Source organism: Lissotriton helveticus, chromosome 6 (genome assembly GCF_964261635.1).
Source record: "Lissotriton helveticus chromosome 6, aLisHel1.1, whole genome shotgun sequence".
In the NCBI taxonomy this organism is placed as follows: Eukaryota; Metazoa; Chordata; class Amphibia; order Caudata; family Salamandridae; genus Lissotriton; species Lissotriton helveticus.
In genome coordinates, this window is record NC_136067.1 from 229,756,808 (window position 1) to 229,773,557 (window position 16,750).

General features: G+C 42.3%; 1 protein-coding gene across 1 annotated transcript; it reads left to right on the forward strand.

The window, feature by feature from the left end:
* Window positions 1-4,201: 4,201 nt before the first annotated feature.
* LOC144762236 (meprin A subunit alpha-like) lies at window positions 4,202-16,492 on the forward strand. Its single transcript, XM_078647380.1, has 5 exons — window positions 4,202-4,360; window positions 4,462-4,486; window positions 4,582-4,635; window positions 8,890-8,930; window positions 16,343-16,492. Exons 1-5 carry the CDS (start codon window positions 4,298-4,300, stop codon window positions 16,490-16,492), a joined length of 333 nt encoding a protein of 110 aa, XP_078503506.1. The 5' UTR covers window positions 4,202-4,297.
* Window positions 16,493-16,750: the final 258 nt, after the last annotated feature.

Genomic DNA, 16,750 nt, shown 5'->3' on the forward strand with positions numbered 1-16,750 from the left:
ATCAATGGGCATTACCGAATCGGTATTTACCGATTCAGTAAATACCGAATCCAGCAAGGGTGCAGGGGGTGTCACTTTGACACCCTCTAGCACCCCAAATAAAGGCATGTGTGCCATGTGGCACACAGACATGCCCTAAGGGCATGTCTGTCTGTCACATGGCATAGGTGTGCATGCACACATGTGCATGCACACCTGGATTCGGTATTTTACCACCCAATTGGATTGGGTGGTAAAATACCGAATCTGAAAGGCCTTTGGGAAGAGTCCCACCTACATCTGGAAGTTACCGAATCGGTAAAATTACCGATTCGGTATTTTACAGAATCGGTAAATTTACCGAATCGGTAAATTTACCGATTCTGTAAAATCAAGGCCCCTACATGCCAATTCCTAAATACCGGTCGGTAACGGCCGAAATCGGCCGTTACTGACCGGTATTTTGTCTCCTACATCTGGCCCTAAGGCCCTGATAATTGTGATTCCTGCTGAGAAGCCTGTTTCGGCACAGTTGGAATTATAAGTAATGCACATTTTATTTTACCTGGTAATTAATTCCTGAGTGTGATAAATTTTGCATCCACGGATACATTTCAGCAGCTCAAACATATGTCATGATAGAAACCTAAAGCAGTGAAATCATATTTCAAAGATTTCCCTGCTGTAAGTTTTTAACATCATTATGTTTCTATTTAAATACATTATTAAAATCCTTTTTTAATGGATATGATATTTTTAAATAATTCCATTGTTGTGTGGGCAATGTATAGATGGATAACTAATCAGCATTTGAAAGTAATGCTGCAATTTTTAAAAAAATTAACAAAATCCCGGAGTACTCTTGTGAAACTATGACAGTTACAATTTTCCTGAACCCCTCTTTGTGCATAGGTATTTATACATCCATAATTCTATATGTTGCACTTTTATGCACTTGTAACTGGTAAGCAAAAATGCATTTACTCACGTTACGGTGAACCTTCTCTGTGGAAAGTCACTACTTAAATCCGGATGTATGACGTTACAATGTATGCTTTTACCACGCATGCTGTTACAACGCGGTTTTTACAACGCATACCATTACAACGCATAGCGCTTTGGGGTGCTGGATAGTGAATTGCTTAATTTACTATTCCAACTCCAGTCCCCGTGGACACTAGGGAAGGTGTTGGATAGTAAATTAAATCTATTCCCTATCCTAGAGCGCCCCCCAGCGCAATGGTTTTCGTTGTAAAACCTGTGTTATAATAGCACTGCATGGTAAAAGTTGCGTTGTAAAGGATGTTTCCCCTTAAATCCCCACCAAATTAAGAGTTCTTTGTTTACAAATCCCGTTCTAGAAACAGATTTAATCCTGCAAATGATTTTTTTAGGTAACCTGGAATGTTTCACAACTTTTTACGACGAACCTAGGCAGCCCTTGCACTGCCTCTTCGAGACATGTTGTATACACTTTGAAGGCTTACAGCCCACCCATTGCCTTTTTATTATATACTTGGATTGTCCTTTAAAAAGGCTTGCTTGCCAGTGATTAATATTTGCTCTTTGTCCCTCCTTTATGTGTGTTGCTTCCTTCCCTGGAGCACTGCCCAACTACTGGTATTATTACACTTTGATATTTATCTATTTGTTATTTGGCACAATTTTTCTTTGTTTCCTGCTCATGTTTGGTGAAACATCCCTTTTGGTGCATTCCTCATGAAGAGTGCTTGTGTTTTACCTTGCTGCAGCACAGTTGTAAACAGGGCTGTAAAACATGTTCTTATTTAGTCACATTTGAGAAGCATTCAAAAACCAAGATCAAATGTTAGATGCTGTTTTCACAGTGCACATGTTCTGTGCCCCAACCCCTCTCCCTCATTGCTGCTAGCCGCCTCCGTTAAATCATTGCTCACCACAGCCTTTCTGCTGAGAATGCTTGCCTGGATCACCCTGGTTCCGGCAGGCTGACTCTTTGGGGGAAATGCTCCTGCTATGGATTATACTGATTCACAGAAGGAAACCGCCCATCTCATGATTCTCCAAGTAAAACAAATCATTTGATCTTTGCACTCGCGCTATGATGTCAACAGAGGCACTCAGTATAATAAGAGTACAGCCAATTAATCATTTCCATCCCACATTGTGGTCCGCAAACCATGCATCTTGTTTTTTGTCTGAGGCATTTTAACACAACTAAACAGAAAAAAGTGTATGGTACGATAAATTGAATTAACCGTGGATCCTAAAGCTTACTACATGTGATGTGCATGATGATATCACTTGTCCCGGCATCATGGAACATGTAGTTCTGGGGCTGCCAACATCACCCAGAGAGAGGTTGTTTTGGATTCTCAAGCGACTGCTTTCAAATATACCATGTCTTCTGCTGACTAATAATATTCAGAGGACGTGCTCATGTGCCAAAATATAACTTGCAGTACTTGTGCAAAATACAAATGTAACAATCTAACATGTTTTCACCTTTTATTGTATTATCTGCTTGAAGACTATCTAAATGTGTAATACCAAGGACTTTTCAACTACATTGTTATTATCGATTATATCCTATTACAAAACTGTTCCTTATCTTTCAGTTTTGACCTTCACCTCTCTGTTTAAGAGAGTTCCATTTAACTTTGATTTGTCCTCTATAGGTTGCCTCCTTATTGTGTCTCATTTAATGACCTCGGTTACGGTAATTTCACAGTTTACTGTGACCTTTGCACAATCATTTACTTGCAGGGAAAATTTCAAACAAATGTAAACACCTAAAAGCATCATTGATAAATGACAGCTTTAAAACTGTGAATAACCATTAAATGCTTAAAAGAGGTAAAAGCATTGGATGTGTATCGCCATGGCAAAGTTGCGTTAACGTTCTATTAACCTGTGTAAATCATATATAAAACATTTTAGTGTCTGGCGTTCCTCACGCACAGATGGTGGGCAAGTATTATAGCAAGGGTAGTGCTTAGAGGCACACACTGATGAGTCAACATTGGAGTGCAAGGAGTATTGTATTGGCATTTATACTGCGCTTTTGTACCTCTTCTAAGCAACTAAGCGCTTTCGACTATGACTATGGCTTTCGAGTATGACTTTTGTATGAGTTTGCTGTTCATGTTGCCACAGGCATGTCACAGCACTTGATTACATGAGGTGAGGCTCAAAAAGTTTGGGACATGGGGTCGCTGTTTGTATAAACAGATCATTAATTATTTATAGTTGAAGCCCATTGAAATGTTTGTTTTAGGGTACAGCCAGTTCTTTATTTTCTTCTTTTAATTCCCTGTGATTGCTCATTTTCTATTTTTCCGTAGGTTGATCCAGAGCTTCCAATTCTGTGTAGCATACCTGGATGTTTAGTGTGACACACAAAACCACACAATTCCATATCACATAATTCACTGCCACACAAGTTAATGCCACCCTATATAATTACACTCCACATAATATCACTTAACGCAACATAATTCAACACCACATAATTGCCCTCTACTCAATACCACATAAATACACCCCACAAAAAAACAATCTTTACCACATAGCAGCAATCTACATAAATAGACTCCACACCATACCGCATAATTTCAATCAGCATGATTTCACTCAATGCCACACAGTTCCACGCCACACAATTCAACCCCACACATTTCCATTCTACACCACATAATTCAACACCAAACCATAAAATTCAACACAATTACACAACACACCACATACATCCAATCCACACCACAGAATTCCACATCATGCCCCAAAATTCAACAGCACACCACATAATTAACTTCCACTACAAACCACTCCTCATCACAAATTACCATTCTACATAATTACACTCCGACACACAATCGCACTCCACATAATTCCAGAACACTCAATGCCACTTAAATATTATCCACGTAATTCCACTGCACAGCATGCCACATAATTCCATTACACACATAGTAATGGCGGTCTAGTGCTTTGAGTGGAAGTTTGGGCGGGAGGAGAGAAGATAAATGCAAGTCCCAGTTCTGCCAGCTAGGAAGTATCTGATCCTTTTTTTTTCTTTGAGTCAGAATGAAGATAATTTACTTCAAACCTTATCAATACACAGCCCCTGAGAACAGAAGATAAGCCTCACAGCAGACATGATAACTTATTAACAAGAGGCCTCTTCTCACGTTCAAAGAAGCCAGATAACTGTCAAGAAAGGTATACTTCACTTCCTCCCTTATTACCATCAGACAGATACTTCAAAGTTCAATGTCAAATTTCCACTCTTAAGAAACCTACCTGTAGGCTGTGAGGCTGTCCCGGCTCCTCGGATACAATGGAATTTCTCCTTCTCGTCTGTGTCTTCGCTCTGGATCTAACTCATACTACAGGCTTTACGGTATTTCCATCACTACTAATTTCATATTTTAATGTCTCATAAGGCCCACACTGCCACTGCCTCATCTCTAATGTAACGCCCATGTGGTCTCTCTTTTCTAGGTTCGCAGATCCTCACTGGACTCTGGTAATACTTCAATTTCCAGCCTGATCCAGGCAAACGTTACTAGTTCTACTTCAACGCAACATATATTTACCATGACAATTATCTTTTTAAAATAGTTTATGATGTCGGCGGCGGCCAGCCCACGCGGGACATTCCGGAAATAAACGCTGGTATGTACTTGGAGGATTTAATCTGGGAAGAGCTGAACGTCTACAGTTCCCAACTGTTTGTTTTATTTTCATATTTGAAGTTGACCTTTAGTACAAATAACTTGTCTGCATTTGCTTTCTCTGACAAAATCAAACTAGTGATTAGCCAACGCTTGGATATACATGTCTCTTGGGGATGACAAACCATGGTATCTGATAGCTCAATAGGAAAAGAGATGTCTCTTAATGACACTCAGCACACTACTTCTTAAAGTGCACTGCCAGGCTTCTAGGAGCTGGACATTTAGGATAGCGTTCGGTGTGTGTGCAATATCTGGAGGCTGGAGCACAACAACTTCTGCCCCATAATTTCTGCCCACGATATACTTTAGCTGTAACAGGTCTGTTTAAAAAAACAGAGGGCTCGATTCACAAAGGTAAACTGAGATGAAAGTCTAAGTTTACAATGTTTGGTATTCATAAAGGGCATTTACGAGTTGTAAAGTTAGACTTTTGGTCTCAGTTAAACTTAAGACCAAAACGTAAGGTTTAACTGAGACAAAAGTCTAACTTTACTACTTGTAAATGTCCTTAGTGATAACCATTGGGAATCGGGCCAAGACCTACCACCAAGGAAGTGAACATAATATAAAAATACTGACAGGCTGATGGCATCAATCAATGAATTAATGAATGTCCTTATCCCTTATTTGTTTTTAAATAATATCTCAATGCAAGGGGTAAAACAAGAAGAAAACATTGGGGACACATACATTTTATTGGGGTGTATACAACGGAGTGCGCAACCATCAGACACACTCAACCCTTAGATATACGACTATTGCTATTTCTTTGAAGGCATTTGATTCATCTTGATGTCTGCAGGTGAGACGCTGCAGTACCGCTTCAGTCCTAGGGATGTGTAAAGACTAGAACACCAGTCCATGTGCAACTCAAAGCTCTTGATCTTAATCCACCCCAAACCAACTTTAAAAGTAATTTAGAAATAAGATTGATTGCCTTTTCAGTTTTATTCTCATTGATGAAGCAGATGAATTCCATCTGCAATTTCTTCCCACCCGCTCTTAATTTTGCTGTCATTCACAACAATGTTCACCAAGTCAGCAATGGCTGCTGAGGAGCATCACTAAAAAGTTCCATGTTTCTAGGCCAGGCCTAGAGACAGCTTTAGCTCTCTTGTCAATGTAATAACATCCACAGTATCATGATAAAAATGCATATTATTTACAGCCATACAATGGCTTTCCATCAGGCCCCTTCATCCATTGGTCTGTTTGAGTTTCAGTCACATTTTGCTTCCACCCACCACAGCATTCAACAATGGGCAATGGATCAGCCTACGTCAGTCAAGGGACAGGGGGGCTAAGGCGGAGGAGCATCTCCCCACGGCTCTGTGAGCAGGTGAAAAAAGTGAAATGAAATGATAATAACGCATTGGTATTATCCTTTTATTTTTCCGTTGTGTTGCTCAGCCGGTTAGGGGCAAGGCGGGACTGGGCTGTATCAGAGGAGCAGGCGGAGGAGTGGTAGCACTCTGTAAGTGCGCATGACAGTTTGGCCGGCCGTATTCGGTGGGCAAACCAGGCATACTCAGTTAGCATGTTCTCCACCGGGCTGTGTTGCACAGCCTAGGTGGAGAACATGCCCAGGCTCCCAGTCCCTCTCTGAGCACTAAATCACAGTGCTCAGACCAATCACAATGCTGCTATCAGCAGCATCGTGATTGGATAGGGGAGTCTAGAAGCATGGGTGCTTCCTGCTCCTGGAGTCCTGGAAGAGGGCGAAAAGGACCGAGAAGCGGCGGCTGACAGACAGGTATGTGATTTGTTTTCATTCCATCTCCCCCACCTCCTCCCTCCCGATACCCTACTTCACCACCGCCGTTAAGTAGCAGCGCCCACTGCCAGGGGCTCTCATGCTCTGTGTAAAATGCAACTTGAGTGACCACATATGCACAGATATATATAAAGGAGTAGACTTCAGTCACAGGGCAGGCGTGCCTGGACTTCTGGACCACTATTTTATTTTTATATTTTCTATACTCTTGCCAATATTTGTGCATATTCCTTAGGCTTTTAAAAACAAATGCATGTTAAAAAATTGAGATGGCCTTACCTCCTAGTTTTGCCAGTGCATGTTTAGATTTAGACTCATCATCTTCAATAGAGAGTAGTGCCATCGGAGAGATATCTTGTACTTTGTCTATATAATTTGCATGTTCACACGTGTCTTATGAATTTTGTTTAGATATTCCAAGGCTCTATACCTTGCGTCCAGATCGTAATGTCTACCCTCACGGGATCTGTTGTGGTGAATTTTTCTACTGCAGGACACATTAGGGACCAAATGTGATTTTTGCTCCTGAGTAAATCGCAAGTGACAAACAAACTTGAAAAACCCTTAGAACCATGTAATCTAATACAGAGTCTACTGTCTTGAAAAAATACTTGGGGGCATATTTATGAATTTTGTGGTGCAGGGCAGCGCAGCAAGTCATCTTGCTGAACTGCCTGCCACAGGGAAATGGCAGGAATGCCCCGTATTCATTCAATACAGTGCATTCCTGTCATTTTCCCGTGTACTACCACCGTTTCGGCAGCCTAGTGCCAACTCAGGCACCCTTGTGCCATGGTGCAAGGGTGTCTGTGTTGTAGGCTGGCATTCATTTGTGCAGGAAGGGGAACCTTCCTGCACAAAAACAATCCTGAGAGAGTTTTTCCTCTTTCTATGTGTGCTGCTGAATGAATATCACACATGATAGAAAGAGGAAAAAACAAGGAGAAGTTAAAGATATTTCTCCTCCTTACGCCTCTTCTGGGGAGGCATATCTTTATGGTGCATTCCCAGGTTTACAAGTTCTTGTTAATCTGGGAATGATTCAAAATACATGGATGTTGCGTGGGAACACCCACATAAAACCCACTGTAATGCCTCCCTGGCACAGAGTAATGCAAGACCGTGATTTGTGCTGCGTTACATTATTCGAGATTTCTGAAGCCACACAGGGCCACGCAGTGTGACCTTGCATGCCTTCATAAATCTCATTTTACAATTGCGTCGCTCTTGCACCAAGTTGCGTGATGCAGGACCTCATAAACTCCAAATCATGGCCCATTGTACTTCTTTATAAACAATCTTCTTTGAAAAAGCCAAGGCTGCAGCATGTTAATAGGTACAAATTCATACCTGCTAAAACTACTCACATAGAAAGACAGTCTCAGGTTTTTTTTAAATTAAGTTTTATCCTGCATAATCTTGTGGCAGTCCGCAAATCAATGAGCTCAGCCTATGATGTGTAGAATGAAATATTTTCTATAATAATTGCACAATGGCTAACAACCATTGTCTCACCAATCATACAAAACAACAGCACAGGAACTGACACTATGTGCCTGCTACATATTTGCAAGTAGCCATACATACTATTCATATTTGTTAATCAGGGATGTTCAAATTGCTCACCGACTCGTTTGCAAATGTGACCGAAAATGTGGATGAAAGTTGCAATGCAACCATGGTATAAACAGGTCACTTTGTACATTGTCCATTTGTGTAGGATTGCAAAACAACTATACTAATGAATATCAACTGGGCAAGTCACAATTTGTGAACCTCTATGATTGGCTATAAATACAGGGTTGGTTGCCTGCAAGGGACAGCAGATCACCATCCTTGTATTTTCTTTCACACACAAGAAACTTTTTTTTTAGACCTGGCAAGGTGCTACTTAAAAAAAAAGTCTTTCTTTGGTAACAAATTAACAAGTCTTGTGAACCAATGCCTGAGCTTGCTGATGCTGCTCAACATAAATCTCTGTCCCCTGGAGACAGCCTCCCCTTTGTGACTCAGTTACTATCCCATCTTCGGGGTTGGTAGCAGATCAATGCTTGCAACCTCAATTGCAGTTGCGCACCACTGATGCATGACTTACAGAATCACAAGTCAGAGTGTCACCCATTTCCTGCCCCTTCCTATTGATGATGTAGAAATGTTAACAAAAACCCTTTTATGAGTTGGAAAGATGTCAGATTTGCAAAGGGCTTTAGCACATGATAAAATCCCTTTGGTGCTCACAACCCCTGTTGTTTTGGGAAGAGTAGGTTGTGTGACAGCAAAAGGTATTTGCACATGAGTAGGTTCTCTATGGCCCAATGTTAAAACCACTATAGATTGCTTCTTTGGTTCAGTTAAGAGCATACATTGATCAAAGAACTATTCCTGTCACATTGTAAATTGACATTAATCTCATTTCAGAATCTGGGAAGAGACTATTTGAAGGTGACATCGTTTTGCTGGTAAGCGCTACTTATGAATAGAGTGTTTAATATACAACTACGTTCCGAGATGCTATTTACCTCTTAGCTATAATGGAACAATTACTCATACAGACTGAATTCCTGCTGAATCAGTTTAATTAGTAAAGCTTACAGAAATGTTGTATACAGGGTATTTCTCCAGCTGTTGCCAAGGAGTGTGCAAGGTTGTGCTACAACCATGGTCTTCAAGAAATTAGGAGGTATTTTATGAGAAGCAGGGTTTACAGGAACCAGGCCCAGCTCAGCCCATGCTGCTGCATGACCCTTGCTCCTGTCTCCTCCTTGCTTTCCCCTCCATGTTTCGAATGCTTTCTCTTTGCTTTTCCCTCATTTTTACTGCTTTCTACTTGGTTTTTACCTGTTTTTTGAGTGTGTTCTCCTTGCTTTTCCTTCATTTTTCACTGCTTTCTCCTTGCTTTTTACTTCATTTTTTAGTGCCTTCTCCATGCTTTTCCCTAATTTTTCAAAGCTTTCTCCATGCTTTTTCCCGTGTTTTTGAGTGCCTTCTCCTCTTTTCCCCTAATTTTCACTGATTTCTCCTCGCTTTTCCACTGTGTTTTTTAGTGCATTCTCATTGCTTACCCCTCGTTTTTCATTGCATTCTCCTGTTTTTACACCTGCTTTTTGAGTGCCTTTCCCCAGCTTATCCCTCGTTTTTCAGTGCTTTCTCCTGCTTTTTCCCCCATTTTTTGAGAGCCTTCTCCATGCTATTCCCTTGTATTCAGTGGTATCTCCTTGCATTCTCTCCAGTTTTTTGAGTGCCTTCTCCTCCTTTTTGCATGTTTTCACAGCTTTCTCCTGGCTTTTACCCCCTTTTTTGAGTGCCTTCTCCTTGCTTTCCCCTTGTTTTTCCCTGCTTTCTCCTTGCTTCTTCCCCTGTTTTTGAGTGCCTTCTCCTTGCTTTACCCTTATTTTCACTGCTTTCCCCTTGCTTTTCTTCATGTTTTTTTGAGTGCCTTCACCTTACTTTTCCCTTGTCTGCACTGCTTCCACCTTGCTATTTCCACTGTTTTTTAATAGCTTCTCCTTGCTTCTCTTTCGTTTTCACTGCTTTCTCTTTGTTTTTGTTGCCCTTTTACGAGTGCCTTCTCCATGCATTTCTGTCGTTTTCAATGCTTTCTCCTTGCCTTTCCTTCATTGCCACTCCTGATCGCTTTTTCCTGCCTAGCATTGCCCACCGCCTCCCACCACCCCTGCCTCTTCCTAATACCTACATAATGGAGGCATAGCCTATCCCCATTGAGCAGGACCCAGGCCCAGCTCTCCCCATCCTGCTGCATTGCCCTTGCTCCTGGCTACTCCTTGGTCGTTTCTTGGGTGCCTTCTCATTGCTTTTCTCCCATTTTCACAGCTTCTTCCTTGTTTTTTTGAGTGCCTTCTCCTTGCTTTTCCCGTTTTTCACTGCTTTCTCCAGCTTAGCCCCCTGTTTATTGAGAGATTTCTCCTTCTTTTTTCCTTGTATTCACTGCTTTCTCCTTGCGTTTACCCCAGTTTTTTTGAGTGACTGCTTCTCCTTTTCACTAGTTTTCGGTGCTTTCTCCTCGCTTTTTCCCCCATTGTTTGAGTGCATTCATCTTTCCTTTCCCTCGTTTTTCACTGCTTTCTCCTGGTATTCTGCCCTTTTTGAGTGCCTTCTCCTTGCTTTTCCCTCATTTTTTTGCTGCTTTCCCCTTATTTTTTCCTCCCTTTTTGTGAGCCTTCTTCTTGGGTTCCCTCATTTTTTACTGTACTCTCCTTGCTTTTTCCATGTTTTTTATGAGTGCTTTCTCCTTGCACTTCCCTCGTTTTCACAGCTTTCTCCTTACTTTTTCCCAGTTATTTTAATCATCTTAATTTTCCTTGTTTCTCACTAACTTCTGCTGCTTCTTCTCCTGTTTTTGAGAGCATTCTCCTTGCTTTTTCCTCATATTCACTCTTTATCCTTGCTCTTTCCCATTTTTTAGAGTGCCCGCTCTCCCCTTTCCTGCATGTTTCACTGCTTTCTCCTGCTTGTTCCACCGTTTTTTAGAGGCTTCTCCTTGCTTTTCCCTCATGTTTTCATTACTTTCTCATTGCCTTTTCCACGTTTTTTGAGCGCCTTCTTGCTTTTCTTTCGTTTTCCCTGCTTTTTCCTTGTAAATATGGCGCATGCCTGCGTTTTTTAAATGACACAGCTTGGCACAGCAAAATTGCTTGTGGCACTGCACCATTTCATTATAAATATGTCCCTTAGTTCCAACTCGTTTCTCAGGGTCAGGCTATTCCGAACCAATGTGCAAAAGAAAAATAATGTGATAACAGCCAAGGGCACATTAGAAGTTTTAGCATTGATTATTTTCTGAGGCCTACATCGAGTATAGCTAACTTAACTTGAGCATGCTTTAACTATGGTTGACTATAATGTGTGAATCAATAACTACGCATAATGTGCATTAGTAAAATTATTAAGCAAAATGAAAAATAGTGGCAAAACTTCACCAATTGCTTCAACTAGTCTTATGATTTCTCTAATGAGCCTGGGTGAGCCATTATTCACCCACAGTGTTCTATTCTTTGCTTTCAAGAACCTTCTTCCACAAACCAACTCCTGCATAGGTCACTGATAGACTCATCATGTGCAAAAACGCACTGTGTTTGTGACCTCACTAAGTACCAGCTACACGAGTGAACAGAGTCTCAGCCGCCTCCCTGGGACTCCCTAGTGCCTAGAGTCTGTCACCCTCTGCTTTGTGGCTCTATCTCCAGCCTCACATGAACATCTCCATTGCAGCGGCTCTTCATGGCTCACGCCGGTCTCAGTGCTCAAACCCTGTATCCACATCAGCTCCCCTGCTCAAGCACAGCACACAGCATACTGGGGCAGCAAACTGCTCTTCAGGCACTATTAACATGCGTGATACACTGACCGTAACTGGTTTGTTGCAGACAGTTTGGTACTGTGCCTTAGCAAGGAGTTAGACACAGCTGGATTTTTTATGGCAAAGAACAACATCCAATCAGTTTCTGTGTCTTTTTCTGGGGCACAGACACTTAGGGGCATATGTATGTATCAAAAAAGTGATTTGCGATTCTCAAAATGTGATTTTTAGCGAATCACATTTTGAGAATCGCAAATTGAAATGTAAAAAAGTCGCAAACATTATGCGATTTCTAAAAATTCGCAGAATATACTGCGAATCCCGTTTTTGCGATTCCTTATGTGCGAAATTCGCAAATAAAAAAGTGCAAATTCAGGGAATCTGCAATTCGGGTGCAGCTTGTTGACATCACACCCAGGAAGTGGGAGTGACATGCTGCACCTGAGTGCCTAAGGCAGAGTCAGAGGCTGTGAGGAGAGGCAGAGAAGTGAGCACAACATTTCCAAACAGCTACAATGGATTCACTGGACAAAGAGAAGGACAAGGAGACGGCAGTGAGGAAGAGAAAGCACAAGTTCAGCGAGAGGGAGCATGAGGTGCTGATCGAGGAGATGGTGTGCTGCCATGAACTACTATTTGGCAAAAAGGCACTCCGTGTACCTGAGTCCAGAGAGAGGGAGATCTGGCTGGATATATAGGAGAAGGTAAATGCTGTCAGTGTGACCCAGCACACAGTCAAGGAACTAAGGAAGAGATGGTACGACATACGCCAAAGGTCCAAGGAGAAGGTGGCAGCCAGGCTGGCGGAGGCCAAGAATACATCAACGGCAACCGACTCAAAACCCCATGAGGAGTTGCTGGAGTCCACCCTCCTGCCTGGGAGCGTCAGTGGTGTGGCTGACATAGACAGCTCCGACCCTGCAACCACCAGCCAAGGTAAGATGCATGCCAAATGCTGCCGCGCACATCACCATCCCATTCACACAGTCAGGAATGCACCAAACACAAACTACTCATTCCACTCCAGTCCACTTTTTCCAGCACACACAGCAATGAATCATGGGAGACGTAGTCAGATGCATAACAGTGGGGCAATGAGACACAACAATGTTGAAGCAGTATGTGAATTCCTATAAAGGGAAAAAGCGATAGATAGCAGTTAGCCAATACAAATTGAGAAAACTTTATTGAGTGAGAAATGCAGACAATGTCACAAAATCAAAAATTCCCTTTCCATCCACAGCACAACCTAGGACTCAGGATAACAACGCAGGAGCTAAGGAGGTGGAACATATGGATGAGAAGGCAGGGCAGGGGGACTACAATGATACCACAGAGACCACACCTGTCCCAAAAAGAAAGCGCACAATTGTGGCACCACTGCCACCTCTGGAGGTTGACACACAGTCCACAGGGGAGGATGATGCTGAGGCAGAGTCAGGGCAGCGTGTGATACAGGTGCTGGAACAGCACACACCCCAACATAGAGAGCAAGGAGCCGTGAGACGCTGGCCAAGGGCGAGCACCAGCTTTGCCACAGATGAAGAGGCCACAGTGTTTGCTGGACTGGAGGGCAGCATGCTACAGATATAGCGCCTGCAACAAAAATCAATACGTTCCATCAACCAGCAGCTGTTGACAGTCAACAAAAGCCTATGTTACATGGGGGAGGGCATCATGAGAATGCCAGGTGTTATCCATGAACTGTGTGCCACATTAAAGAGGGACGAGGCAGCCAGGAGCAGGGTGAGCCAACGTGCCGACAGCCGTCTGAACAGCTACACCAAGGCGGTAAATCACCTGTGCACTGCCACTAGCCAGCTGACACGTCGTATCGTCAGCATGCAAGTGGAGATGTTCCACTGCTGCCAAGATGTGGCGAAAGGCCTGGTGCAAGTCACCACTGCTGTGGAACAACTGCAGACAGCAAACACAGGTGGCACAGCATTCCTGGGCTCTGGGGAGAGTGAGGAGGTGTCCAGCAGAAGCAGCATCACCCCACAAGTGCCCGATCCACAGTGGGAGACAGGGTGCAACACCTGTGTACTCAAGGAGGGCAGTCAGCACCCAGAGGAGGCAGCATCAGTCCGTCCCAGGAGGAGATGAACTGGCAACACTGAGTCACGCAAATGGGTGAGGCAACCCATTCCAACTGGACTCCAGACTTGTATGCATACCTGCACTGTGGACTTAATATGTGCTATGTATAGCAACACTCATTGAGTCTGTCAGGCTGTGTGACAAAATATTATCCTGCAGCTAAGGGTTTGAATAAACACAGACCTGCTAAAAAATATCTTTTGCATCATGTCATTATTACTCACCTAGAAGTAGTTCTGTGTTATCTCATCCCGTCTCCATCATCCGGCAGCTGCCTCAACTCCAACTGCTGGTCTGCCAGGGGGACCTGGGCCCTCATCGTCAGAAGTATCAGTATCAGTCAGTTCTATTGGGATGCCTTTTGTCATAGTTATGTTGTGGGGCATTGCACAGGTAGTCACACTCTTGCAGCAGGTCTCGGGGCTGTATTGGAGTGCTCCTACGCTTTTATGAAGGCAGCAGAACCGGCTCTTCAGGATCCCAAATATCTGCTCTTTTACACAGCGCTTAGATTTGTGTGCACAGTTGTATCTCCTCTCCCTGGAATTGACTGGATTTAGGTATGGTGTCAGGATAAAGTCCTGCACTGCATATGCACTGTCACCTACAGGAATGGAAACGAGAGGTGAGTCAATGTCCCCCACCCCAATGATGTACTGTATGTTGGGATGTTTGACATGCATTTACCTAGCAGGTAGCCCTCACCAAACTCACCAGCATTGAGACGTCTGTATATCCCACTATGTCTAAAGATGAAAGAGTCGTGAGAACTGCCTGGGTATTTAGCTACAATATCATTGATGATATGTTTGGAATTGCAGATCCGTTCCTGTCACCTCCTCTTCTGTGCTGCTGCCCGAATTCGTAGCCTCCTGGCTATCACATATAGCGCTGCCTTTGTGAAAGTCCCTGTTGCATTGTGGGCTTGTTTATATAGCTTGCACCTGGTTACCACCTGCATTGAGTTGGTGGTAAGATTGATGTGGAAATTTGCACATTTTTGGAATTTGCAATTGCCAATTTTTCATACATTGCTTTGCGAATTCTTAAACTGTGATTTCTCTAATGGTGATTTTTGCAGACTGCGTATCGCAGACTGCGAATTTGCAGAGAAATTCACATACTTTGGGCCTCACAAAATAAGAAATAGCACAAATTGTGATTTTTTATTTTGCGATGCCAAAATGTGTCATACATCGCGTTTGTCTATTGGGCAATCGCAAACACTGTTTTTTTGTGATTCGCAGTGTTTGCGAGCGCAAAATAATTTTATACATATGTCCCTTAGGTCTCTTTCCGCTATAGGCAATGGAACAGCTTCATTTGTTGGGTTAATACAGCTGGTTCCCTTATCAAATTCCAGTAAAAAGAAGATCAAGAAATGGCTGGAGCCAAACTACATGGTCACCTGACTACCAGACCCAAAATGAGCACCAAGTACACCCCTTTACAAGTCTGCCCTTAGAGTAATCAGGCAGACCTGTACAAGGCCAACTGAGGAAGTTAGGGTATGCCAGAATTTCAGAACTTCAGAAAGCACACAATAACACTTAAACAATATATAAATCAATGACCATTCAGTACTTTTACATTTGGGTCAAACACATACTTACTCTGAAAAACGTCCCTCTTTAGTCTCTCCTAACTACAGATCTGTGTATGAAGGTAACTCAGCGTAAGATAGTGAAGGTCCCTTCCTATGGTGTCTGTCACATCTTTCCTATTGTATTTGTCACATAGTTCACAATGCAAAACCCATCCTTCGTCACAGTGTGAACCCCCTCGTAATCTATTGTATTTACTAGAGAATTCCCAATGTAAAGCACCTTCACACTGTGTTTCCCACAGAGGGTACACCATGAAAAACACCCCGTCCTTGTGTATTTGTTAAGGTGCTACTGTTAAAATATCACTATAAGTTGTGGAATTACTTCATTGGTGTACTAACACTGCTTTCCAAACAAATGCAAAAAGATTAAACAAGGGGTGAAGCCAAAGTCCCTTTCTCTAAACTGCTTTCGATTTTACATGATTAAATGAGCCCTGGTAAACAGCTCTCTAGCCAGATCTAAAAACAAACAAGGAGATGTCTTTCCTTAACCCTCTGACAAGCCTATGCACTCCTTTCAAAATTCCATGAGAGGAGATGCTTAGTCCACACCAAATGGTCAGCTATCTTGTGAAAATATAACACAGATCATAACATTATCTTGATAATCTCTTCCAAATATCAACTACTTTTTTATGTTCTATCTCATACGTTTGTTTACCTTAAACCTTCTCGTATGTGATTTCTAAAGATGACTCAAAACAGAATTAGTCATTACAAAAACTGCATTGGTTTTGCTATATTTCATGTCAGTGTTTGGGGGTGAAAAGATACACAATGCGTATGCTTTGAACGACTATAGAATCCAACAGTTCGTTAATCACTCTTGTTTTCTTTTTGGATAGAGAGAGAAAAATGCTGTGACAGATCATTCAAAGCGATGGAAGTTTCCTATCCCTTACATCCTGGCTGATAATTTGGGTAATTATTGCATATCAATAGTTCTATCACATATTTCATATTTGCCCCCTTCTCGCTACTATGTGTTCACCTGAACACAAACACATCGAAAAAAGGAAGGAATGTGCAGATAGACAACAAATACAAGAATTAAGGATGTAGCGCTCAGAAAAAGAAGATCCATTCACCCTCCTTGGAGATGATTACAGGCAATAATTACCTTCACTAATGGATAACTATTTCTAGCAGAAGGGGAAAAAATCTAATAATGACAGGAAAGGTCACACATTTGAGACAACCTTCAAGAGGATTTTCAAGTCCACTAATCAGGCAAAAGTTCATGACCAGTTGTA

What these genes read in the sequence shown, in the direction of transcription:
- LOC144762236 (XM_078647380.1), top strand. Translation starts at nt 4,298, where the DNA reads ATGGAATTTCTCCTTCTCGTCTGTGTCTTCGCTCTGGATCTAACTCAT. An exon ending in CATTCCGGAAATAAACGCTG is followed by an intron (nt 4,636 to 8,889) that starts GTATGTACTTGG and finishes ATCTCATTTCAG; the next exon opens with AATCTGGGAAGAGACTATTT. An exon ending in AAGGTGACATCGTTTTGCTG is followed by an intron (nt 8,931 to 16,342) that starts GTAAGCGCTACT and finishes CTTTTTGGATAG; the next exon opens with AGAGAGAAAAATGCTGTGAC.